General features: G+C 45.0%; 1 protein-coding gene across 1 annotated transcript; it reads left to right on the top strand.

Moving 5' to 3' along the window:
* The first annotated feature begins 6,089 nt into the window (after positions 1-6,089).
* LOC142813918 (homeobox protein ceh-19-like) lies at positions 6,090-8,637 on the top strand. The gene is made up of 3 exons (XM_075891871.1): positions 6,090-6,209; positions 7,066-7,160; positions 8,373-8,637. The coding sequence occupies exons 1-3, from the start codon at positions 6,090-6,092 to the stop codon at positions 8,608-8,610; spliced, it is 453 nt and encodes a 150-aa protein (XP_075747986.1). The 3' UTR covers positions 8,611-8,637.
* The last annotated feature ends 16,671 nt before the right edge of the window (positions 8,638-25,308 follow it).

Here is a 25,308-nt window from a genome sequence, read left to right on the forward strand (position 1 = left end):
CATACTGGACTTTACGCGCCAAAACCACGATATGCTTATAAGTAATGCCGTTGTGGTGGGATCTACAAATTTCGGCTATTTAGTGTTCTCTAAAGTGCAATGGCATCGCACAGTACCCGAGCCTCAGCAATCTCGCTTCCATGGAAATGCCACTGCCTACGTCATGACCAAAATTACGACTTTCGGGTCAGCAGAAGAGTACCGTAATCACCGTTCGACCGAGGCGGGTGACGTCACAGCCTTTGTAACGTTCAGGTCCCTTCATAAGCTTAGAGAACATGTCTAGCGTTTAGCGGGTAGATGTCAGCATTAATGCAAGGTAAAAGCTGATCGTGCGATTACACGTACGTATTCGTTGTCGGTACATGCGGTTGTTGTGTGAAAAATTAACGGTTACGATTGTTTATCTTAGCTTTCTCTTTTCGACGCAAGGTGGCGTCTCATCGCGTAGAAGCCGTCCAGACGTGTTCCATTTCTCAGGCAACACGGGATCGATGCTGTCTTTTAAGCTGTCCGCGTAGACTGTCTACGATGCTGCCTGGAGTTGGAACACAGCTTTAGCATCTACCCAGGAACGACGAGAACACACATGGGCAATTCTAACGCGTCAGTGTTAAGAAAAACCTGACATCGGCAGCGTTGGCCCGACGGATGCGAAGAATTCAAAGTCAGGGTCCCAGCAGGAATCTATGCCAAGCTTTCTGCGCGACAATCGAGCATTCTACCACACAGCCATGCCAGGCCTCCGAATCGCTTTTAAAACGGACCCCTCAATGTTTGTGAAACGTCAGTTGCGGTTGCAATGCTGGCGGTTGCAGTTCTATCTGACTTAATGGAGCTTGCATATATGTACTCTTTGATTACAGCCGTCACGTCGGGTTACTGTGGTCGGGTTAAGGTTAATTGTAGTTGGGGCGCCATGCGCTGGAGTTGATTTACGTAGCATGTGTCTATAGGGCTACCATCCTCGAGAGAACCAGCGCTTGATATCAGCTGATCGCTTCTAATGTTGCTAATATTCATGTTCCTGTCGGCATCGCTGCGCAAGTTAAACAACTGGTTATATAAAAATTTGGAATTCTTCAACATAAGTCTTTGCATGCAGCATTTATGCATTTATTTAGCGTCATTTGATGACCTGTCAACCAATAAAAAATTACAACACGGTCGCCTTCCCCCCGCATGTTTCGCATAATGTCAATTTCCAAGGTACGTGGGATCTGCCGAATATAGATTGATATACTGATTGATTTACTTGCTAAATAAACATTCTTTGCGTTCCCTTTTCTCTTATAAAATGTCACAGCCGTCCAAGTGCCGCATGCATTCGCTGAACCACTACGAAGAGTGGAAAAACTTGATAACGCCATAACAACGTGCCAGTAATAACGCGCAAGGCAATAGCGGCGCGCTTCACGTTAATATCCTCATAGCACTCCCAGCAGCGCACACAGAGAGAAACGCGCGGTACGCAGTGTCCACACCGAAGGCAATCAATCAATCCCAGTTTCTCCCCCACTGATTGGGCGCAGTGCGCGTTAAGCAGCTATTGAGCGGCACGGCGGACAGAGACGCTCCATCAGCGCGCCATGAGCGAAGAGAATTGCCCCGTCCATTAGTTTCCCAGCCGCCGAGGTGGAAAGCCCGCGACGGCGAGAAATAAATCTGCCCAGTCTTTCAATTTGGCCAGGCAGGGTTGCCCGCGGGTATTTCAGAATTATGATCTCACACGCACATCTTCGCTTTGCCCCGGCACATGTCTGTGACCAGATGGAACCATTACGCGAAGCATGCACGGCGAAAGCGCAATAAATGTCTTGGATGTCTCCACGCGCAAATACGGCGCTTCAGCGGCAATTAATTTTTTCCCCCAAGACCCATTGAATTTGGACGTTTTTCGAAATCTCGTCGAACGCTTTTAAGCAAATGTGGCGGACGAAAGGGGCACTCGGAAATTGCTGCTCGAGTACGCCGCGCCCCCTTTTTTTTAACGTAAAGTTCGATAAATAAAGACCTTCCTCTCTCTCTCTCTCTCTCTTTTTATGTCGGCGAAAACGGGAGGTGCATTTTCCTAAAGTTCTTTCTTATCTTCTTCTTCATTTGTTTTCTTTTTCTTTATATTGTTACTTAGTTGCCACGGTTCTGTAGAAGAGTTCGCCAACGTTTTAATGTGTATCACAACCAATTAAAGTATAAGATAAAGAACCAAGCTCGCAGGAAGCTTTGACCTCTCTGAACCAAATGGACTAACCTGAATTGTTGAACAAAAAAGAAGACTAAAAGAAGTTTGTTCATGTCGCTTCGACTGAGTCGTCCTTGTCTGTCGTCGTTGTGACCTATTAAACATTGCCTATTTCACCCACAAAGGTATACATGTACAAACACAAACACTTTAAAACGTTTATTGAGAGACAAGTGGACGTCACATAAAGACTAAGGCATATCAAGGAAAGTAGCGGAGCCCATATGACACTGCACGTCGCTGACACGCGAGGGCACGGCTATGGGATTTTCTGTGAATAGCGTGCCATCTGAGCGACCACAGCTTCCGGAAGGGCAAGTCATTTGAATTCGCGTGGTAGGCCGTCACATACTACATGTTTTTTTTTAAACATCACGTGGTTTCCGATGTGTCTCTACAACCTCTTCAGGATAAACTGAAAAGGCAAGCAAGAGGGAAAGTTTACTGTAAGTCTGTGACTACTGTCGCGGTGTTTCGAGAAAGGTGCTATGTTGACTGTGGCAAGAACTGGCAGCGCTTTGTTTTACGGCGAAAGCTGTTATGAGATTGTAACAACGGCCGGTTGTTGTTTTTTTTTAGCGCCGTAGTTCTTCTTTTTCTTCAGTTAAGTTGCCTACACTTCCCATTTCGCCACGCTACCTACGGCATGTCAGGTAGGGTGTTTCTACTCCCCTAACATCGCCGGCTATTTGGTATGCTAACTGTTGCATTGCTCTTTTTTTTATTGAACCGGTAGCGAGTTGCGAGTAGCAGGATGTATCCTTTGTGTTGCATGCCCGTATTTCTGATAACCCACCGTGGCATGACGCACCGTGACAACAGGAGACGCCGACAAGCCTAACCCTTACGAAGGTGCTTCGTACCTAAAACGAGTTTGAGGTATGGTTGTGCCGCTTCGAAGATGATGAACCATGTTATGCCGACACGACAAGGGTTTTGACAACCTATGCAAGTGTTTACAGATAACTTTCCCACAGTAAAGAACGAGTGTCAAACAAGCGTATACTTAGGAAATATTTACTCGCGTTAATAAAGCCGAAACAAAAAAATAAATACTCACCTCGTTAACCTTGCATCATCGTTCAGTACTCTTTCCCGTTTCACTCCTTCGCAGTAGAGAAGAAGCTAGATAAAATAACTGTCGGCATTTCTGTAAGCGAAGCTTTCTCTCTCTCTCTCTCTCTCTCTTGAAAACCACGATATCACACTGGCACTGTGTGATATTACACAGTGCCAGTGTGATAAAAAAGTAGAAAAAACGAAATTAAAAAAACGAAATAAAAAAAATTGCCAGATCCCCATACCACAGAAATCAGTGTCATGCGGGGCATGCCGAGGGAAGGTGGCTTTCGTGCAATTTTTTTTATTGAGCGAAGCTTTACAAGGTGACGTTGAACATATGTAAAAATGTTGTAACACTTCAAAACCAATGGTCATGTCGATGATGGACAAACTATTTGGCTTGTAAGCACAAAACAATCACGTAAAGCAATCACCTGCCAGGCCTCCAATTTCGAAGGCATGGCCGCGGTCCGAGTCGTATCTTATATACAATTGTTCATTAAGTTAACGGTTCACTACGTCAACCAGTACGATCAAACGCGACCTTCCTCCACAGCGTCCAGACGCGAGACACGGAGACGCATGGAGAGCTCAGAGCCGAGCCAGTGGTCCCCGGCCAGAAGATCCGAGTCGCCTCCGGCATCTGCGTTGCTACTCTCTGCGGCCAGCAAGGCACTCCAGCATTCGAGCAGCGGAGGCTGCTGCGGTGCAAGCGGAGGGAGCGGCCGGAGCGGCAGCTTCTCCATCGCCAGCCTACTGGCCGAGGACGCGTCGCGCAGAATGCCCCTGGACCTGAGGCCCTCACCGGGTGCGGTCGCCGGCGGCCGCACAGCTCCCACCACCGCCGCGGCCCTGCACCAACCAATGGCGATGAGCGGGGCACCGTGCCTGAGGCCGCTGGCGCTGCACCACCCGGCGCTAAGAGCACCGGCGTCCAGCTACGAGCAGCAAGCCGCTGTGGCGGCGGCAGCGGCGCAGCAGTACGGAATGTCGGCTGCTGCCGCGACGACACCAGCAGCGTGGCTGGCGGCGGGCAGGCCGCTCTTCTTCACGCTAGCAGGTATTTCGCTGGGAGTAAGGGAGGAGCTGGAGCGTATTGTTTCCTCTGGGTCTTGATTGAGGTCACCATCTGATGCCCCGTCACGTCATCGCAACCGTAGCGTTACCAGCGTCCATGATGGGAGGCTCGAAGCGGGCTCGTTGGCGAATCATTAGAAGCAACTGCTGCTGAGCAAACTCGGCTCAGGGACAAAAGAAGGCACAAAGAATACACGCAGCATTGTGTCTCCCTTCTTTGTGCCCTCCTTTGTCTTTGTTCGCGCTGCAACCAGATGCTTCTAAAGTCGACAATGAAACTACGTGTTGTTGCCAGTTTCTTTATAGAAAATGCATGCCTAGCGTGACGTTGACCAATGTTTATAAAGTTGCCGCCATTCAATTTTTAAAGGAGAAACGGCGAAGAAAACGGAGTGTCACGGAGGACACAGACCACTTGACAGTGACGGGACGGGGTGTTTTGACAGATGTGTGATCGAGGCCTAAATATGGCGCTAGCGCTGTCATAAAATACATGTTTGACGCTTTATGGTAGATTAAGTACGGTGTTTCAGCCAGTATATGGTAGTGGTGGGCAGTATGTATATTTGTGTTCCGCTAATCTTAGTTCCTTTATTTCTTGCTTCAAGTCAGCTCATGGTATTGCTCGACGCTTTGCAAAGAAAATACAACTTCGTATTTTGTGAGCGCAACAATTTGCAATGATTGTTAATGTGTCCGTGGACTCGGTTTCCAAATGAATGTAGAAATTTCTAATAGCCAGACAGTTCAGTTAGATAAGCCTGTAGCCGCACAGCAACAGGAGCCCTTCGATCCGTGGGCGTGAACATTGACAGAATATGGCAGCACACACCGGGTGAAACGACGATCATAGATAGAAGAGCAGAACAGAAGCTCTGAGAACTCGCTCCGTAAAATGAACTTGATGACTATAGTCACTTGATCAATACGGCTTATGCGCCGTAATGATAAACTAACTAAATAGCTATCAAATACATATTAGGACCATTGAACAATTTTGTAAGTTTGCTACATATTATTTTCATGGGCATGAAAAATCATAACACCATAATTTACTTACGTAACATAGCAAGGAAACACTCTAAGACTACGTTAAAGAAGAAAAAAAGCCATAAAGACTAATCAGAATTCAGTTGTATTAGCTACAGCTGCATATATTTGTTCTCCTTTGTTGTTAGTCTTGCTTCCCGGCTAAAGATTATTTTATTTGTTTTTAATCTTGCGAGTTCAAATAATATTTATTTATTTATTTATTTATTAGAATACCCTCAGGGCCCGTAGGGCATTACAGAGGGGGTGGGTACAACATATATAACACACAAGAAAAAAAGACAAAATAAAGAAACAAGTATCAGATGCGCAAATCAGGAAGGCAACATAAGTCAACTAAAAATGTATAAGAATTCAAGCACATACAAGACAAAGATAGATAATGGAAACTGCGTATAGTTACAAGCATTGCTGAGAAATTGCAGTCTTGAATAACAAAGGGTCTGTTATTGATACAACGGAAGAGGGAATAATATGTAATGGCTGAACAATTCGTTTTCAAGCCTTTCTCTCAGTAAGTGGATTAGTTTCCTGAGCAAGGCACCATCCGATTCATGGCCTATCCCACGGAGTAAGTTGCGCCAATATGTTGAGGAACCAACCAACCAGCCAACCAACTTTGCTCTCTTTGCTGTCTCTTCTCTGGCGAGGTGCAGAGATGTACGGAATCGGAGCTCCGAAGCCCTCTGGGCGAAGGCCCAGGAAGCCGGGCGTTGAACGAAAGCCTCGTCAGGCGTACAGTGCCAAGCAACTAGAAAGGCTTGAGGCGGAGTTCAAGGTGAGCAATGAAGTGAGAAGCAATCCTTCGTTTTTTTTCCTCATTTGCCGCAAAGAACGATGCGCCCCATTCTACTAGTAACACGTAACTATTGCACGCAACTACGAACGTTGCAATAGTTGGCGGACAAACGCCATTGCGTTATAACCACGACGCTTGTTTGGCTAACTAACGCTTATAACGCTAACGTTGCGTTATAACCACAACGCTTGTTTGTATAACCACGACGCTTGGCGTCACGATCGGCTTTTAACGATCAAGTTGCGTTTGCGTTAACAAGCCTGAACAATAGAGAATGATGGCACAAGTATTCATGGCCCCACAATTGGCATTCATCTACTATCGCTTGCGAAAATGGTACCTTAGAGCCCGCATAAAATATCACGACCAATATACATGATCAACATAACCTTATGTCAAAGCGGTGCTACCAGAAAGAGTCGTGATCGTATATATGTCTCTCTTTTAATAAAGTACAACATTGCTGTTCGTATGCTTCCATAAATATATGCAGTGGTCGCTGCAGGCATAAAATAAGTAAATTTAAAAACCATGACATAGAAAAATTGATCATTATCTTTCAAATCTATCTCTAGGAAACACAGACGCCGAGCAATCATAAAAAAGAACAAAAAGAAAACACGATTGCTATAAAGTCGAAGCAAACGCATCGAATGCATGAAGAACGAAATCACCAGCACAACGAAATGCTCTTTGAGTTTCGGCTGTATTTCAAGCTTTATGACTAGCGATCTTTGCCACTAACCGACCTGCTCAACAAAACCTCCAGTACCTCATTATAGAGGTGTTTTGATTGTATTGAAATAACTCGACCCAAACAATACCCCACACGCAGGTGGACAAGTACCTGAGTGTGAGCAAGCGCATGGAGCTGTCGGCCACGCTGAACCTGACGGAAGTACAAATCAAGACATGGTTTCAAAACCGAAGGTAAGCCGAAACACTGCTTTCTGCGTAAAGAAGGGAGAGCATGTTGCTAATGTTCAGCTGTGATTATTCTTAAAAAAAAAAAACAACTGTTTACCGCAGGGCCATGTCATTGAATGTAAAAAAAGCAACAAATTGGAGTGCTATACGAACTAAGGCTAGCAGATAACCCTGATCTCACGTACCTCTAAAACCTTTGGTGTATGGAAGTACGCCCACGGAAGGGAGCGAAACGATTTTCGTGCTGTATGTCGTCTTATGCAGTACGTAAAAAAGTACACGAGCCGTACACTGATATCTGTCAAGTTAGGACGTGCGCCAGCGCTCGTCACCTCGCCCTTTTGACAAATGATCGCAGCTGCGGCGCGAACGACGCAGCTCCCCCCCCCTCCCCCTTCATGCCACGCATGCACACCACCAATGCCCGTTCATGGTCCTTCACATGAAGAAAGATGAGCGATGGGCGTTTGCTCTCGGCTTGACGAGCCATTGACAGCAGGCGTCGCACAAAGGGAAATGTCATCGCATGCACCCTATGTGTGTACATGGGTACATCCATCAAAGGCCGCAAAAAAGAAGAAATTTCTAACTAGAATAGAATTAAAAGTCCGAACAGGCGACCTGAAAATAAAATGTCGGAGACCTAGTAACAGAAAAAGAAAATACTGTTGTTCTTTACATATATCATTTAAAGGCATATTTAAGTGTCTATGACGCAGTTCGCAAAAAGTCCTCCTGTCAAACGAGTGCTCGACGACGGTATCTGGCAGAAAACCATTACCTCAAGTCGTTTCCATGAGATGATGAGTCGCAATTTTCCCATCCCCGAGTCTTTCTGTTCCTGACGCGCTTTTTTTGAAAGGGTCGGAATAGACTGCGCCATATCCCATTATTTATTGAACAATGTATTATATGAGGCTTCGTGGGAAAGTTGTTAACCTGACGGCTGTCTAACAAATAACTCAACATAACACGAGAGCTTTCCGTCTGAAATCCTAAAAATTTTGTCGAGCCAAAAAAGTGGGCTTCCCCTCACAACGAATAAGTTTACGAAGAAGCCAGAGTTACGGGCTTTGCACAAACAAGGAACTTCAGAGGCACGTCGATACAGCCATGTACTGACAATGAATGAATGAATGAATGAATGAATGAATGAATGAATGAATGAATGAATGAATGAATGAATGAATGAGATCACTTCGTTCTTTTGTTCAGGACAAAGTGGAAGAAGCAGATGACCGCGCGCATGAAGCTGGCTCAGCGCCAGGGGCTGTGGGCCCCGCACTACCTGGCGGCAGCGCCCGGACACGCTTTTGGGTCCTTTCTGGGCGCGCCCGCGGGCTTCGCATACGGGGCGCCACCATCCACACCTTGCGCTGCAAACACAGTGCCAGGAGAGCGAAGCCCGTCGCCGGACCCTTCGAGGGACGACAGCTCGACGGAGGAGAAGTAGACCACGTGCCCTCACAGATCACAAAGATGCGTACGCTCTACTGCAACACTATACGCTGGCAGACCCTGGACGGGACAACACCAAGAAGCGCTTGCTGACACCAGCACGACGAAGTTGTCGGCCCCAAACTTGAAGACGAAGTGTTGACAAGATGAAGTGCAAGACTTCCTCGGACATGTTCCGGCACGTGTACCGCACAGTGCTGCGGTGATTGTAGACAGCGTTTGCGAACCAAACCTGTGTGCACTACGGGTGCGTGTAGCAGTGACAGTGAATACTGCCAAAGGACAGGTGAGCAGCGGTAGTTGCTGCGGCAGTTATGGCGTTACTCCACTGTGTCGGAACTGTCGTTTTCTGTCACAGAAAAAAAGTGCGCGAGAAAAACATTTTCCTCACGCATTCAATGTACGGAACTTGTACTCAATGTACGGAACTGTGTGACGGAACTGTGTGCTGAGATTTTCAGAGGACAGAAAACGTTAATTACACGTGTGCAGATAGATTGCGGATTCCATAGCCTCCGCTTCTATTTACCAAAGCTCAAATGTGATAGCAGCTTCAAGCTGTGACTGGAAGGAGCTATATGCACGCATTTCTTCTTGCTAGTTTGTACGAGAAAGACTCCCGAGCACTCATACCATTGCGTACTTGTATAAAAGCCACAATACGAAGAAAACGAGATTTGTAAGTTAATTTAGAGAGAGAATTCATGCGAGTGCGCAAGAAAATAGTGTTACGCGTATGTAGTGTCATGACAAAGTAAGTCTGACTCGCCACTCGAAGTCGACGTGGCTTGGTATTGAGCATAGCCCTAAATAGTAGTCCCACTGAGAGTTTATGCGCGTAGTCTTACTTAGTACTCAGTATGCTTATGCTATTTTAGCTTGCCCCCGCTGCGCGGTTAGAATTTATCTTCTAGGTATGCTACAACGAAACGAAGTGATCAGAAATAATGGACGTTGGGACATTCAAACGAAAATGCAAGAATTCCTAATTTAAGACCTCATTGCGGAATAATGACCATTCCGTCCTAATACTGCAGATGTTTCCATAGCTCCACAGCTACTATGGTCAGTCGCGATATTGGAGAACGATGAAAAACCTGCAAGCTTTGAATTATTCTGGATTTTATGTTTGAAAATCATGTCGTGGTTTTAAAACCACGATATGATTTTGAGGGACGCCATAGTGGAGGGCTCCAGAAATTTTTCACCATCTGGTGTTATTCAGTGTGCACTGATATGACCCAGTACACTAGCTTCTTCTTCCAATTCGCCTGCATTGAAATGCGACCACCGCAACCGGTATCGAACCCACGACCTTCGCGTCAGCAGCCGAACACTGTAGCCACTATTCCATCGAGGCGGACAACCTGCAAGCTTTGATTTCAACAGTAAGTTTTCGGTCGATGATCATATGACCTCACAATGTGTTGATCGCAAGTTCTGTGCAACACATACCAGGACAAGCAATCGGTAGTCTCGAAATGAACGACTGGAGAAGCACGAAACCTAACTAGTCCAAGTTGGACCTAGCTGAAGCGGGAGTACCTAATTTCAAGCAAACTCAGCTGTGTGCTCAACTAATGGGAAGGCGCCGCAACGATCAACCTCGTTGTGATTTGCAAACAGGAGGTGTTGGAGAGCTTGTGCGTAGCAATCAAGCATGTGAAACCAAATTGTACACTTCAAAATCCTAAGAAATGACACAAAACATGCCATTTAGTGAGTACTTGTCGTCAACATTATCTGAGGTTCTAACGGTTAAATTAAACTAATATATCGGAAGAAAAATAGCCTAGGCTCGGAATCGAAATTACGACCTCATGCCGGAAAACAGATCGTCACATTCAGCTCACCACAACGACCGTTCCCTATAGACATTCAAGTAGGTTACTCACATCGTTACAAAAACTATACCGTGGTATATATGCTCGCATTGGATCACTTGCGTTACCACCAGAGTATCTGATACGGGCTAATTGTCATAGAGTGAGATACTATGGTTTCAAAGATATAGTTTTCAGGAAAACGGCGGTATTGAGTCTGAAGAACGCAAAAAAATAATCATTTACGCTGATCGTTTAACAGCGGCCATGACATTAAGTGTTACTTTAACTTCCACATTTATCGTATATATATATATATATATATATATATATATATATATTGTTTGGTCTCCTTTATTCATTGTTCCTAAAGAGTCCATACGACTATCTTTAAGTGAATCACTTAATGACTGTTACTTACGTGGTCATTGCAGATTGGGATTTGTAAAAGAATGTGCATGCTCATGTTGTATATATATATATATATATATATATATATATATATATATATATATATATATATATATATATATATATATATATATATATATATATATATATATGCACTTGCGTAGTAATGCCGACTCATTCAACACGTGATTTTTGACGAGTCTCTAAGGACATCAAGAGGACGAACCGTGCAATAAAAAAGTGAAACTTCCGGGCTTGTACAATTGATAGAATAATAGCAGCGTTTTCGTTATTGAATTTCAGTTCGGTATGTTGGAGTGTTTATTTTGCTTTGTTTTAGTGAAAAATGAATAATAAATGTATATAACGGCAGTTTCACTGTGTTTTTCGTCAAGGAACAACGATAGGTGCATCAAATACGAGCGTGGAAAGCAATTCCTATGTAGTGAATTCTTTAATCAGAATGTCGACCAGTAAAGAAGACACAGTTTGATAAGAGTAGACTAAATTTGTTTACAAAATTTACAGGCACAAAAAGGGCACTTCCGAACATCTCAAGGAAAACACCTGAGCAGCCGTCCATGCGTCTTCACTCGAGCGCTCTTTCTACTTACTCGCTGGATTTCGTGCCGACCGGTTGTGCCCCCGCGATTTCTGACGACAGCGCAGCTCTGGCCGACTGGGCTCGCCCTACGCCATCTCCTGCCGCCGACATGAGCTCTCGCCGAGTGGTGCCCCGTCCTCGGACTCCTGCGACCGTGTCCATCTTTCCTATCTCCTCTTTACTTTCGTCGTTTTCTGTCGTTCGCGGTCCCTGCGCCTCGCTCTCTCCTTCCTCTATCTTTTACCTTTTAATCCTATCCTTTTAATCCATCCTTTACCCCCATCCTTCGTGAGCTACTGTTGAGGTGTCCTCCCCCTGAGAGACAGCTACGGGGCTCACTTTTCTCTTCTTTGCATGTAAAATCACTCACACAGCGCTCTTTCTATTCGAGTGTCTGCTCCACCGCCGCTTGTCTCCCCGGAGCACCCCGGAGCACCCCGGAGCACCCCGGAGCACCCTGGAGCACCCCGGAGCACCCCTTTTCACCCTATGGGCGCCTCTCTTTCCCATAACGGGCCCACTGAAGCGGCGTAACAGGTAATGACTTTGTTGCCGAGTCCCCGTCAACGAAAAGAGAAACGTGCGTCGTTCACAACACGTTAAATAACGGGCTGATTGACATGCGTACGTCAAATAGTTGTGCTTTTGTCTTCTCCTACAAAAGTTGCCGTCATCAAACGACGAAGGCTATGCGAAGCAGTTGCACAAAAATATTTAAGACATTGCCGGAATGCACAGAGTGGAAGCTGAAATTATTTCAGTGATACAATCTTCTGATTTGTATCAATGATGACGTATCAATGAAGCACTATCATTTCCACATCACTCCAGCGCGAAAACAAAACGACGACACAGAGACAAGAAGGACACGAAAGACACTTGTCTCTGTGTCGTCGTTTTGTTTTCACGCTATAACTATCGTCATGCCATACCAACTAGCCCAAGCTGCCACACTCCAGCCCCGCATTTCGGCCCCCACCTTGACCTGACTTGCAGCCAAAGATGGCCAAGAGGAGGAGAAAATTGACGTTGTAGCGCGTCGGGGGCTTGTATTCTTGCGAAATACCATGTAAGCAAATGCCTCGCCTTGTTTCCTCCTTTCAGGTTATGTTACAAATATGTCTTTTTTTTAAACGTAAAGTACAGGCAGGCTACCACGAAAGCGAACGAATCGCTAAGCAACAGTGCACATGTGGGTGGCTTATAACCTATCCCGCGTTCGGTGTTGCGCCGGGCTCCCGTATCCCCGTACAACACCCCAATATAAGTATCACCCGTCACCACTCGTATGAGAGGTCTTCGACGTTTAGGAACTTCGGGACACCTCCTTCTCGAACGTCCAGTGTCCACACGGAAACACCGTTATCACTAGCACTGTCGTGTGAACAAGATTTTTGTCCCAGCTAAGAGGTAAGCACTTTCTTATCTGCTCTGCGATATGTTGAGATGACTTAGCGACCACTCAAACTGCGTTATTACCTGATTCATAGGCTAAGAGAGCCATTAATTCGTTAAGGAAGAGATTTGATAGAATTATGTGTAATCGTACTCGCATGAAAATAAATCCTCATATCGGTACGTTAACTCAACCATTATTCCTAGCCAGACGACTGTTTGTCATGTTGAATGATTATTGCTATTGACGCTAAGTTCGCAAACTGATCCCACTAAACTGCACTAAACGTAGCAGAGGCTTTAGAAACGCTGATTAACCAAGCCATTTGCATTACAATGTTAAAGTTGTTTCCTGTTATAAAGGAGAGTGAATACAGCGGTGATAATGAATCAGAATCTGGTGAAGCTACAAAAACTGCATATGCGAGCCAAAATTGGGAGTCGTCGGACAAACAACAACGCGAAGTTCATTGACAATTATCCAATCTGTACGTTACTAGCTATCAACTAAACGAATTCAGACAGTGTAATTAATCCAGCCTGCCTCACAAGCGAAGCTCTATTTCAAGGTGAGAAAAAAAGGAGGCAGAACTCGCAAAGCGACACTAACTGAGTGCTCCATTGGGGTCCTAGTCCAGTCGTCAGCTACACTCCAATGCCGCATAACTCTGATGTGACTCAAACATCACTGCCATTTGACGTGACTTGCTTTGCCGCAGAAAGTACGATTCACTATGCTCGGCACAAAAGAATGCATCGCCGAAAACGCGTCATCAAGGAAGCACTTTTAAATCACAAGCGCGTCTACCTATTTTATCATATGTATCGTACAATTGGCGTTCCACGGAAGGCCAATCGAATACTACAATACCAGCGAATAGAAAATTGCGGAAAAGGAAATGCAACGCCCCGCAGACCATGGAAATGAACACGCAAGCGGCTGCCCGTGATACAAAGGCCGAAGCTGTGGGATGTATACACACCTAAAACCGACGATAATGCACGCGACGAGGCGGTGTTTACCGGACAAAATGGAACGACGCTGTTCTACCACGGTCCGTTCAATAGAGACAGAATGGCAGGCTTCCGCATACAAAGGTCCACCGGCGTTCATTTAATGGGAACAAGATTGCGCGGTAAACGTAGGAGATGAACTACCGATTCATTAGCAGAACCAGCGTAATGGGGCAATGCCTGTATGGCGAGTCTATCATTTGTGAAAGAGGCACTAAGCTATGCTGCTTGAAAAAAAAAAAGCAGCAGCCTATTTTTATTATTTTTAACAAAACATTTTTCCGCTTTTCACTCTCACACAAGCACAAATACACACACGCTAAAAGACACGCTAATGGGAGTGAGCGGATTGCCGAACCAACGCTGTTAATCGAGCACAGCTGCAGTATAAAACGACACCCTTTCAGTGCAAAACGTGCGGCGAAAAACAGCACGCGGTGCAAAAACATACCTTCGCCTTACGGGTTATCTTGAGCTGCGAAAAAAAAAGCAATACAAAATAACGCAATACTCAGAAACAAGAGTATTGACGAATACAATGATCACATTCGCCATGGTTTTTAGTTAGTGTTTCTACGATTTTTTTTTTCACCCTGCGCTTTTGTTTGATGGAAACAATGCCAGTTGTGCGTGTAGGTGTACAGTACGTTCGTAAAGGTGAAGCGCTAGTAATTGCGGAGACTTTTGAATAGCACAGGCGCCTTGTCCTGCGCTCTAAAGAGTCTCCGTTCTTCCAAGCACTTCACCGCCATGAACAGAAGATTGATTCATTGATTGATTGATTGATTGATTGATTCATTCATTCATTGATTCACTACGGCTCATAACATAGCCGCACACAATGAAACACCACCTCCAAAATGAGCACACGATCTTCTGGTGCCGGGTTCAGCAAGGGATGAAGGGAAAACATACAAAGACAGAGAAATTGGCATAAAGAGAAACAGAGAAACAGAATTGTCTACAGAAGATAAATAAATAAATAAATATGTAAATGAACAAATGCATAAATAGAAAGCTAGAAATTGAGAGAAAGAAAAAAAAACGGCCTCAATAATTTGGAGGCCACATTCAAATCGCCTCGTTAGTTCTCCCAGTGGTGCGTGACTCAGTATAGCGTGAAAAATATTACATGGCGAGAAAGGAAGGGGGAAGAAAAATTGTAATACAGTGGTATAATTAACCGTTCAAAGGCGATAATTGGACAACAAGTAATGCGCGGCTACTTCTGCGTACTTCGCAAAATATAGCCTTCCCAGTAGCGCGACTTGTGCCTGCCCAACAAACAAGCCAGTCCGTGGAAATGCCTAATTACACCAGTTTCTCACGCAACGCCATTTCAGTCCATTGTTCAGCTTAAATTGCAGTTTCAACTCGCAAGCACGAAACACCGAGTAGCTCTAATACGCCAAATTACGAGGCACGTTCTCCAGTTCGAGCGATTAATCGTCGATGTCAAAGGTGTAGGAGCGGAGCATTTCGACGCAGCTCGGGCTGTATTCACGCGGGGCGTCGTTCTAGTAAACGAATAACCTCGTTAGAATGTTCCTCAACACGACCTGAAAGTTTGCCATCCGTTTCAGCTTGCCGCAATATTACGCAATGAAACAGATGAACGTCACCTTCATCAGACAAGACAAGACGGATTCTATAGGCCAGAAAAGCGCAATAGCACAGAAAGATTTTTTGTCTTTTTTTTTTGCCACGTGTAGAAGTCGCTAAATTAACGACACGTATGAACTCAGAGCAATAAAATGAAACTTGAAGAAAGTAGGTTTGTTCGGAGCAGGAGCACTTTAGGTCTAAAAGCATAGACATCAATTATTACCTTATCCAGCAAAGTTCCTTTTTTGCACCCTCAGATGCCCAGGATAGATCTTCCCCATGAAGGTGCTGCTGGTGTAAGTGATATAACAGCGTTGTCTTACCACTGACTTGTAAGCTTTGTTGTAAAGATATAACTAAGTCATGATAATATCACTCCATTTTAAAGGCTAAAACGTCACATTATTTCGCACCCCTTTTCCCATTATTAGGTACAAGGTGGCGAACGAGAGATTTTCTCTCGTTAACCTCACCGTCTTTCTCCGCTCCCTCTAAACTTTATTACTTGAAGTGTGGCAGCTTGGGCTAGTTGGTATGACATTACAACAGTTATAGCGCGAGAACAGAACGACGACAGAAGTCCTTCGTGTCCTTCTTGTTTCTTTGTCGTCGTTTTGTTATCGCGCTATAACTATCGTCATTTTATTACTTGAATTTTACGAATACTTCACCGCAGCGCACTTATTACTGTGGATAAGGTTTTTATTTGCAGGTGCGCTGTGCGGCGCGAAAGAATCCCTAAAAGCAATGTGTTATCAAAGTACAATGTTGACAGGCGCATGCACAATCTGAATCCCAATCTTCCGACTTCTTTTCATCTTTATTTCCTTCTACCCCTCTCCATATTAAGGTAGAAAACCAGACGATATAATCCTGTTTGAGCGCCATGACTTTCTCTTATTTTATTATTTATCTTTGTTGCGTAGACAATTTCACTACGCAAAAAAAACTATCAACTATACTGAAAATTATTTACTCCAGTGTGTTGATTATTAAAGTGAAGCTCACTACGATGGAGTTTCAGAGTAAGCAATGCAATGCGCCTCACTCAGGTAAGTTCTAGTCTGCCAGACTTTAGTTTTAGCCTTCCAGAGGTTGACAACTCAGTTCACTCATCAAATGAATCAAGAGACATTAAAAAAACGTGGCTGATTCTTCTCTTTGAGAATCGGTATAACACGAAAGTAAAACGCGTCTTCACAGAAAAAGCTGAGCGTTTATTGTGCGTTGTTTCGCCGCAAGGGCGAAGAAATGAATGCTACAGCAACAAATTGCAATATCACGCGACAATGAACGTCAAGCAGCTCAAGCTTACAGCGCGCATGTCAAGCCGAAACACGCACTAAATGAGCACATACAGGGCAAGCGCGGACAAACAATTGTTACAGCACGACACTTAAAACTCACGGCTCAGGCAGAAAGAAAGGCGCATGAAAGGAATGCAGAATAATATACCAGGACGAATGCGTACAACTGTCACAATTCTTACTTCGTGTGTGAGCAGCGCGCTCTTTTCGCAAACGCAGCCACGGCAGCGAGGAAAGTGACCTTCGTGCTCACTTTAGCAACTGTAACTTCAAAAGTAGACTTGCAGTGGAAGCACAAGCGGTACAAAGCGCCGAAATCCCGAGATAAGGGGGAGCGCGAAAGCGCGACCACGCCTGAGAACATCTATACGGACTCCATGGCCAGGCCGTGTGGAGGCACGCACATATCACAGCGCATAGACGCGTGTGAAGAGGAGGAGAAAACGGCTGAACATTTTATAATGTTCTGTAAAGCACTTCATTCCATAGTCCAAAATAATTGAGCGAAATTTTTCAAAGCATTGGGGTTTAGAGACAGTGAAGGCAAAATAGACATTCAACGGGTAGAAATAACCAGAAAGAGACCAACTGATTGGTGGCTACAATTAAGGCGCGAGTGAACTTCAATCCTTCAACACATAGTGATAGTACTTAACTTTATGGCTAGGTAGCGTGAGACACCACCTGATCTAAAGGGCACAGCCAGATTCATTCATCCATCCAACCATCCAGTGTGAGGTGGCACGGGGCTTCAACCTTTAGCGCTCGCGCACCCAACGCGCGACCCTCGAGCCATCCTACTACTGATGAGAAAAACGCGCTGCAGTTGCTCAGCTCTGAAGACCGCCAACGGTATACGGTGTATATAAATAGTTTTTCGTTAACAAGCCAAGAAACGTGCACGTTGTGGTCTATTGGCTTGCGTCACGCGATGAGAAGTGAGGGGTTTTAGGTTAGCTGCCGCGGTAAGGAACTTTTTTTTCTCGTTTTCTTTGCAATTTGTTCAAACACATTTTACAACGTCATATCTGTGACGGAAATACGTCAACGGAGACGTGGCGGACTCCAGCATAAAACATATTCGTGTTAAAAAAAAAAAACAAGAGCGAGAGAGAGCAAAATGTCACACAATTTGTGTCGTATTATGCGTCGTATACGACACATAATACGACACACAACAGGCTCAGGTGTGTAAACGGAAATAATACATAAATCCCAATGTTTCGTGTGTGTGAGCCCCAGGTAACTTATGTGCGACACTTTGTGATCCATACCATACCATGCCGTACCGTACTATACCATACCATGCCATACCATACCATACCACACCATACAGTATATATACTTTCCTTGTAGTCTTTCTTGAAAGCGTGAATTAAGAGCAATTGTATTATCACGCCTTCGAAGAGAGGCTTTTTGCTGTCGCACACGTACCATTAATCGCGGCCTTCGAGTTACCGGATACTGCTTCGTTATGGTCGCAGTCCCACTACCCCTACCATTACTATATCTCCTCGCGTTCGCCACGCGCCTGAACACGTTAAGGTCTTGTACAATTAATCAGCTTATTTTATTCGTACTTAGTGCCATGAGCAGTAAAAATGTTCCAAATCCAAAGAACATCATTAGGCTTCTCTGCTTTGCGTTAACAACGACGCCAAATTAGTGGAATGAACACTTATTCTAGACAGCTAAAGGTGCGAGAACGAAACAAAACAACAATAACAACACGAACAATTAAAGAGGTGCGAGGAACCTGCGAAGCTCACCAGAAGCGCTGCACAAACACAGCGGGAGGGCATACTTTATCCCCGTCATAGTGTGTGCGATATAAGCAGGAGCGAGGCCTCACACTGACGAACTCGTGTAATTATAAAGCTCACTTTAACAGGTAAACCCGTTTTCAGCGCCCTAATGGCACGTTGTATCACGGTCTGCGGCGGCATGTGGCGAAAGTGCTGTCCTCTTTTTTCCCGAACGAAAGCAAAAGGCGGAACGCGTTCACACGTGCTACTGAAAGGGTTTCTTCACCACACTACGCGTGCATACTGCCGTTGATAGTGCGTGTGCAAGAGCGCTTTGGACGGCGCTGGCAGCAGCGATGCGGCACCCACTTTATCCTCCGGCGGGTTAGTTGCGTCCGCTGAAAGAGCCAGGCACTGCTAATTTAAAGCTACCATTACACCCAACACCAAGTGGCTGCGCGAAAGGGGTTCAGCCTTCCTTAGCGTATGCGGGCGGCCCATAGTTTCTGGCAAGGTGCACTAAGCGCAGCTCTTCGCGGAGCGGCACTACAGCGGTTACCGGCCTGCAAAGTGTGAGTGAGTGAGTGAGTGAGTGAGTGAGTGAGTGAGTGAGTGAGTGAGTGAGTGAGTGAGATACGAGATAGAGAAGAGGATACGCATAAAGGGAGGCAGCGATTGGGTAAGTAATGGAGCGAGAGTGGGCGAATAAGAGAAGGTATGATTCATTGAAAGTCAATGAGAATAACGCAGTGACTCAGAGTCAGTAAATGACAAGAGAGGGAGAGGGAGTTAGAGTAGTTAGAGCCAAAAGGAGTCAAATGAAAAAACGACATAACAAGCAAGCAAACCGGCGAGTGAGCGAAACCGATAATTCGTAGTTATTAATTGAGAAGTTCGCGAGGGAATAGAGAGAAAGCAAGGAGATTGTGAAAGCGTGAAATGAACGCGCGCGTAGGGGCTCATGAGTGGACGATTGAGAAGTAATGTATAAGCAAATGAATGAGATCAAATGGACGGAAGCAGGTGAGAATATATCTATAGAATTAGTTAACTACTTAAGAAAGTACGAGTCGGCGACTTCGTGAGTGAATTATTGTGAGTAAGCCAACGACCTGCTGAATGATAAAACAGGACAGTTATTGAAAAAGCAAGCGGGCGTTAGTATGAGAGAGAATTCTATCCGCATTCGCTTCGTCGTAGCAAAACAAGGTTTTTTGTATGTTTGTGTGAAATGAAATAGCATACATTTTTCTATCCACAACCTTATATATAAAAAAAAGAGAAACAGCTTGGGCTCGTGGACTCAGAGTTCATCCGCCCAGAAAACTGCATGGACACTCCTGCTGCTCCACGAGGCAACGGAATCGACCAACTCTCCGTGATATGCTGCACTGCGCATGTAGGCTGTGAAATATGTGCATTGATGTCTTTAAAGGGTGGCAGTCAACAGGTTCCGACATTTTTTTACACACTCCAAAGAAGCTCGGCGATTCGTAGAGTAGACAATTAACGATCACGTTTTCCGAATATTATAGAGCTGCGCACCGCGCAGAGCCTCCATTTCGAAAAACGATTCCCGCGCTCTTTTCATACGCCTGACCAATCCTCCTTTCTCGCATAGTGACGTAAAGTCAACGATCGGCGACCTGACGCAGCACGCAGCTCGTCGATTGGTCTAAACAAGTCACGACGACGGGCTACGCCCTCCCCTCTCTGTGAGAGGGAAAGGTGGCGAGGCCGCGCGAAATTTTGAAACCAGCTGAAACCAATGTTCGAACCCCTGTAACCGACTTAACATAGCACGTATTAAACAGAACAGAAGTTTTTATTGTGCTAAATGAAGAAGAATACATGTGCATGATATACAGAAAGAGGTCCCATAATCAGAGACTGCAAGGGGACCTCTTGTACAATGTAGAATTGAGAATGATTGTGATGTACATAGCAGGGAGACAGAGCTACAGCAAAATGCAATTGAAACAGATAAAGTAAGAATATACCCTTGTAATCTCAAATATACCCTTGTAGTCTCAAATATACCCTTGTAATCTCAAATATACCCTTGTATTCGTAATATTCTTGCGGTAGCATGCTCACAAAGCAAAAGTGCAAATATTTCTCTTTATAACAACTTTCGGACATGAAGGTTCTTTACTGGTCCTTTAAATGCAAAGCATTTATTTGCGCAGTTTAAGCACTTTCGGCATCTATCTATCTATCTATCTATCTATCTATCTATCTATCTATCTATCTATCTATCTATCTATCTATCTATCTATCTATCTATCTATCTATCTATCTATCTATCTATCTATCTATCTATCTATCTATCTATCTATCTATCTATCTATCTATCTATCTATCTATCTATCTATCTATCTATCTATCTATCTATCTATCTTCACGTCTGGGTGCTCTCATAATCACCCCCTTAACTTGGCGTGAACCGATATTAGTATGAAAGAGCAACATGGCTTGCCAAATTTGACGCGGTGGTCAACACATGAGTAATGTCACAATCCCGTAACGTACGTCATCAAACACTTCACGACAGAAAGTGGCACATACCCGCCCGCGGGTATGAAAGTTAGCATCTACCCAGGAACGACGAGAACACACATCGTTAATTTTAGCGCGTGAGCATTAAGAAAAACCTGACATCGGCAGCATTGACCCGACGAATGCAAACAAATGTTAGGGCTCCAGCAGGAATCGAACCCAAGCTTTCTGCGTGGCAATCAAGTATTCTATCACAGAGCCATGCCAGGTCTCAGAACTACTTTTCAAGTGGACCTTAATGCTCGTGAAACGACAATTGCGATTCTAGTGCTGGCTATCCATTTTTGTTTAAAAAAAGTGGTGAACGGTTTACAGTACTCTGTACTCTCCTATGGGAGAGCTGAAAGCCGTCTCTCGGACCTCACACTTGATGAGGCCTTATCGACAAATATTCCAAAAACGAACTCACGATTCCTTTCGAGGAGGTGGAGGCAATTTATAAACATTACATACGTGCTCTTATGATACAGCCATTACGTCGGGTTAACGTTAGTTGTAGTTGAGTGCCATTCGCCGAAGTTGATTTATGTAGCAGTGTCCAGGGTTGCCATACTCGCGAGCACTAGCACTTCCTATCAGCTTATCGTTTCTAGTGTTGCTAATACTCCTGTTCCTGCTGGCATCTGTAGCGCAAGTGCAAACAACTTACTATAAACATCTGCAATTCTTCAACATATGCCTGAGCATGCAACATTTATAATATATTTAGCGTAATTTAATGACGAGTTGCTCAATAGAAACATTACAACACGGTCACCTTCCTTTCCCATGGTTCGCATAACGTCGATTCCCAAGGCACGTGGGATCTGCCGAATTTTTTTCTATTTATCTCTCCATATGTCTCTTTTAACCCCTTATCTCGTCCCCACTTCATGTTGATCATCATCAGCCTCAGTGTGCCAACATGCAAGGCAAATGCGCCTACCATGTTCCGCTAATCAACATGGTATTGCACCTGCTGCGGCCCCGTTTTACCCGCGAACTGTCTACCTAACTTTCTGTCTCTCCTTCGCGCGTTTGCCTTCCCTAGGCATGCGCTCGCTTACCATTAATGATCAGCTGTTATTTTGCCAAGTCGCGGCCTTTCCTTCACATTCCTTATTATTTTTTTCTACTGAAATGTCTTCAATTCCCGTTCGTAGGGTAGAAAACTGAAGATGGTCTAGTTAACCTCTAGGATTTTTCTCTGTTCTCTCTTTCTCTTGTATAAAGCAACGCGGTGTAAAGCACCACGCTAACTCTCCTCTAACTCAGTCACGGTGTGTACATTTCAATGGCACGTCACGCACCACGTGTTTCATCGAACGGCTTGAAACTTGGTGTGCACATTCGTGCAAGCCTCCTGAATAGACAAATGGCGATCAATCAACTTCATTATGCTGCGTATTGCAATTGAGGATCACTTTGCTGGATACACTACAATGTTAGATGATTGTTCGACGTGACGCGCTCCAAGACCTACGTGAAAAGTTTTTTTTTCCGCGCTCGAAACAAATAGAACCAAGAAACAAACAGTGCATGCATTTCGGGCACGCACTAACAGTGGATTATTTTTATGCAAGTACTGAAGCTTACTGGTGGCAAAATAATGAGATAATTAGTTACATTTTCATTATTTTTATCACTAAAACTCCCACAAAACAACGCTTTTCTTCATTTTCTTACTTGGAATGTAATACTGAGTACCTTTAAATTATGCCAAAAGAATTCGACGCGTTTTTGACAGGGCATCATAATTTGTGACTGAATTGGCTAAGAAGAATGGGTTCAGGCAAAGGAGGAAATGCGCTAACCGGAAAATGTGGTTTGCGCCGCGGCTCCATTCCCTCTGGAAGATACCTCCAAAAGCACCGACAGCGACGAGGGATCCGAGAAGGCGTTCGGAGCTCGGCGTCCGGAGAACACCGTTTTTCCCCCTCCATCGGCCCATACAGTGCTGCGGGCGCAAACCCGCTCGTTAAGCGGCCGCGGCGCTTAAGCGCCCACCGGGTGTAATTAATTAGGCTTAATTGGAACAGCGCCGCGTTTCCCCTAACGGGTTTCTCCACCCTTCGCCGGCAGTGACGTGGCTGGGGAGAGAGGACAGCGTGTGATGGAAGGGAGAGAGCGGGCATTGTGCAGGGGCAGCGTCCAATGACGCGCCGCGCGCTTGGAGAGGCAGAACAGGCACTCTCGGCACTGCAACGGCCTCCTGGGATTCCCACTGCTACGGCTGCAATAAAACTCAGCCCAGAACGAGGCGTGAAAATGCAGTAGCACGCTTCTTATGGCTCTCCACAACATACATATAAGAGCGGGTCAGCCTCATTTGCATATGTAGAACACACTGAGAAATATTACGTCGGCTGATGAGCAACTTGTGATTGATGATTAGCGTCAACAAAAGAAAACACAATGAAGCTGAGGTAATTCCTCATTAGGGCATCGCGAGTCGCGAGCAGTTTAATAGTACGTGAAAGAAAAAGGCAATGAGCAAGATGGACGGCGCCGTATACAAGAGAGGAACGACACACGTGCAAAGCAGTTATTGCTAAGGGGCATCCTATATATTTTCAGCTCTATCTCCACGGTTACTTTGGATTAATATTTCTGTCTGTCCCCATTTGATTGATTGACTGAGTGGCTGAATGATTTATTGATTGATTGATTGATCCATGCTTGTCCTCTTTTTATCCCTGAATTTTCCTCCACCTGTGCAGGCTAGCCCACCATAGATGTATGTTTGTTAACCTCCATGTCCCGACGTTCATTCTCTCTAACACGTTTTCTCTGTCTCAAATTACTTTCACGGTAAAGACCTACCAGTCATCGCAGTGCTCCAAGTGGTTCCTTATACACCATATTTTGTTTCTTGGCAGCTCACTGAAAATTTTAGTATGAGTGCGACATGCACACTCTTAGAGAGATTGTCAACGTCAATATGGCAAGCCGGTGTTCTAGCTTTTTTATACGAACTTTTATTCGTATAAGTATATAAATTCTAGTGGTGCATCACACGCGTGCTGTTAGAAGGCGCGAGTTGTAACGCCTTCCAGCGGTAAGAAATTACATTTCATATTCTTTTCGCTTATCATTTGCCCCATATCCATTAAAACAACTAACTTTCGCCACGCTTTCCTGAACTCATCTTAACAGTTCACCTCTTTACTTGTACAAGCACAGCTCATTATCGGGTTTTCTTGATAGCAAGCCTTGCATACGAAGTTAAAGAAATGTTGATGGTTGTATCAGGTTGCGAAGAGAAATAAACGCAACAGCAACACTATATTGTAAAATGCGGTCCATAAGGGACGTTTTCCCGCATTTCTTGTTTTCTTTTATTCTTTTTTATTTAAGTAAACACCCTCAGAAAAAGCACATAACATCCCTGAGCTCTTACATTCGCATCAACAGCTTAAATATAAAAAAAACTCTTCAATTTAATTTAACTTAACGTGTCTTATCCAAACTATAGTCAGCAGGCACACGAGCCGTCCTCTGCACCTCATTCTGTCGTCATCGACATAGGAAGACAAGTCGCCTTTAACGTCATCCGCTATCTGCAATAGTGGGAAACCCTGGTGTTCTGCTGCACCTCGTATATACACTATCGGTGGTAGACGAAATACCGATGTGCCCTGCTACGCCTCAGGCACGGGTCTCTAACGTGTTCATTGTCGTTTAAGGGCTCCTGCAAATCGCACAACGCCCCCGAGCTGTGGGAAAACGCGCCGACTTACCAGCTGCCAACGACCTCTCTCTTTTACTTTTCATCTTTTTGCGCATCAAAATGTTTCTTCTTGGTGGAGCCAGCGCGTTATCACCACGCGTGCTTCATCGGTCCATATAAAACATGCTCGCGCGGTCAACGTCTCATCTTGGACTGGTTTTCGAGAGCGCCTTAAAAAAAAATCTGATATGTCTGATACACCAGGTCTATGTATGCCCACCGTGTGTGGGAGCCGTTCTGACGAAGAGACTTCCACGAGGCTGTGGACAGGGTCCATTTGTGTTCACTCCTTAACGAATCAATCGTCCAGCCCAGATATACGATTTCGCAGTAAACACAGTGTGCGCATACCGGGCAGCACTTTTTCACGCTGGTCGGCGATTCGTCAAAGCGACGAAGTGGGTCGCCGCATTTTTTTTTACAAGCGATGATAAATCTCGCTCGTTCAAACGCGCGCCCCTTAACCAACCAAACCGAACTCGAATGGCACCCAGCGCTAACACGTATATAAGCTGTCGCCA

The sequence above is a fragment of the Rhipicephalus microplus genome, chromosome 4 (genome assembly GCF_043290135.1).
Source record: "Rhipicephalus microplus isolate Deutch F79 chromosome 4, USDA_Rmic, whole genome shotgun sequence".
In the NCBI taxonomy this organism is placed as follows: domain Eukaryota; kingdom Metazoa; phylum Arthropoda; class Arachnida; order Ixodida; family Ixodidae; genus Rhipicephalus; species Rhipicephalus microplus.

Coding starts and splice junctions, on each gene's coding strand:
- LOC142813918 (XM_075891871.1), top strand. CDS start 6,090: ATGTACGGAATCGGAGCTCCGAAGCCCTCTGGGCGAAGGCCCAGGAAG. Junction 6,210..7,065: donor GGCTTGAGGCGGAGTTCAAG/GTGAGCAATGAA, acceptor CCCCACACGCAG/GTGGACAAGTACCTGAGTGT. Junction 7,161..8,372: donor ACATGGTTTCAAAACCGAAG/GTAAGCCGAAAC, acceptor TCTTTTGTTCAG/GACAAAGTGGAAGAAGCAGA.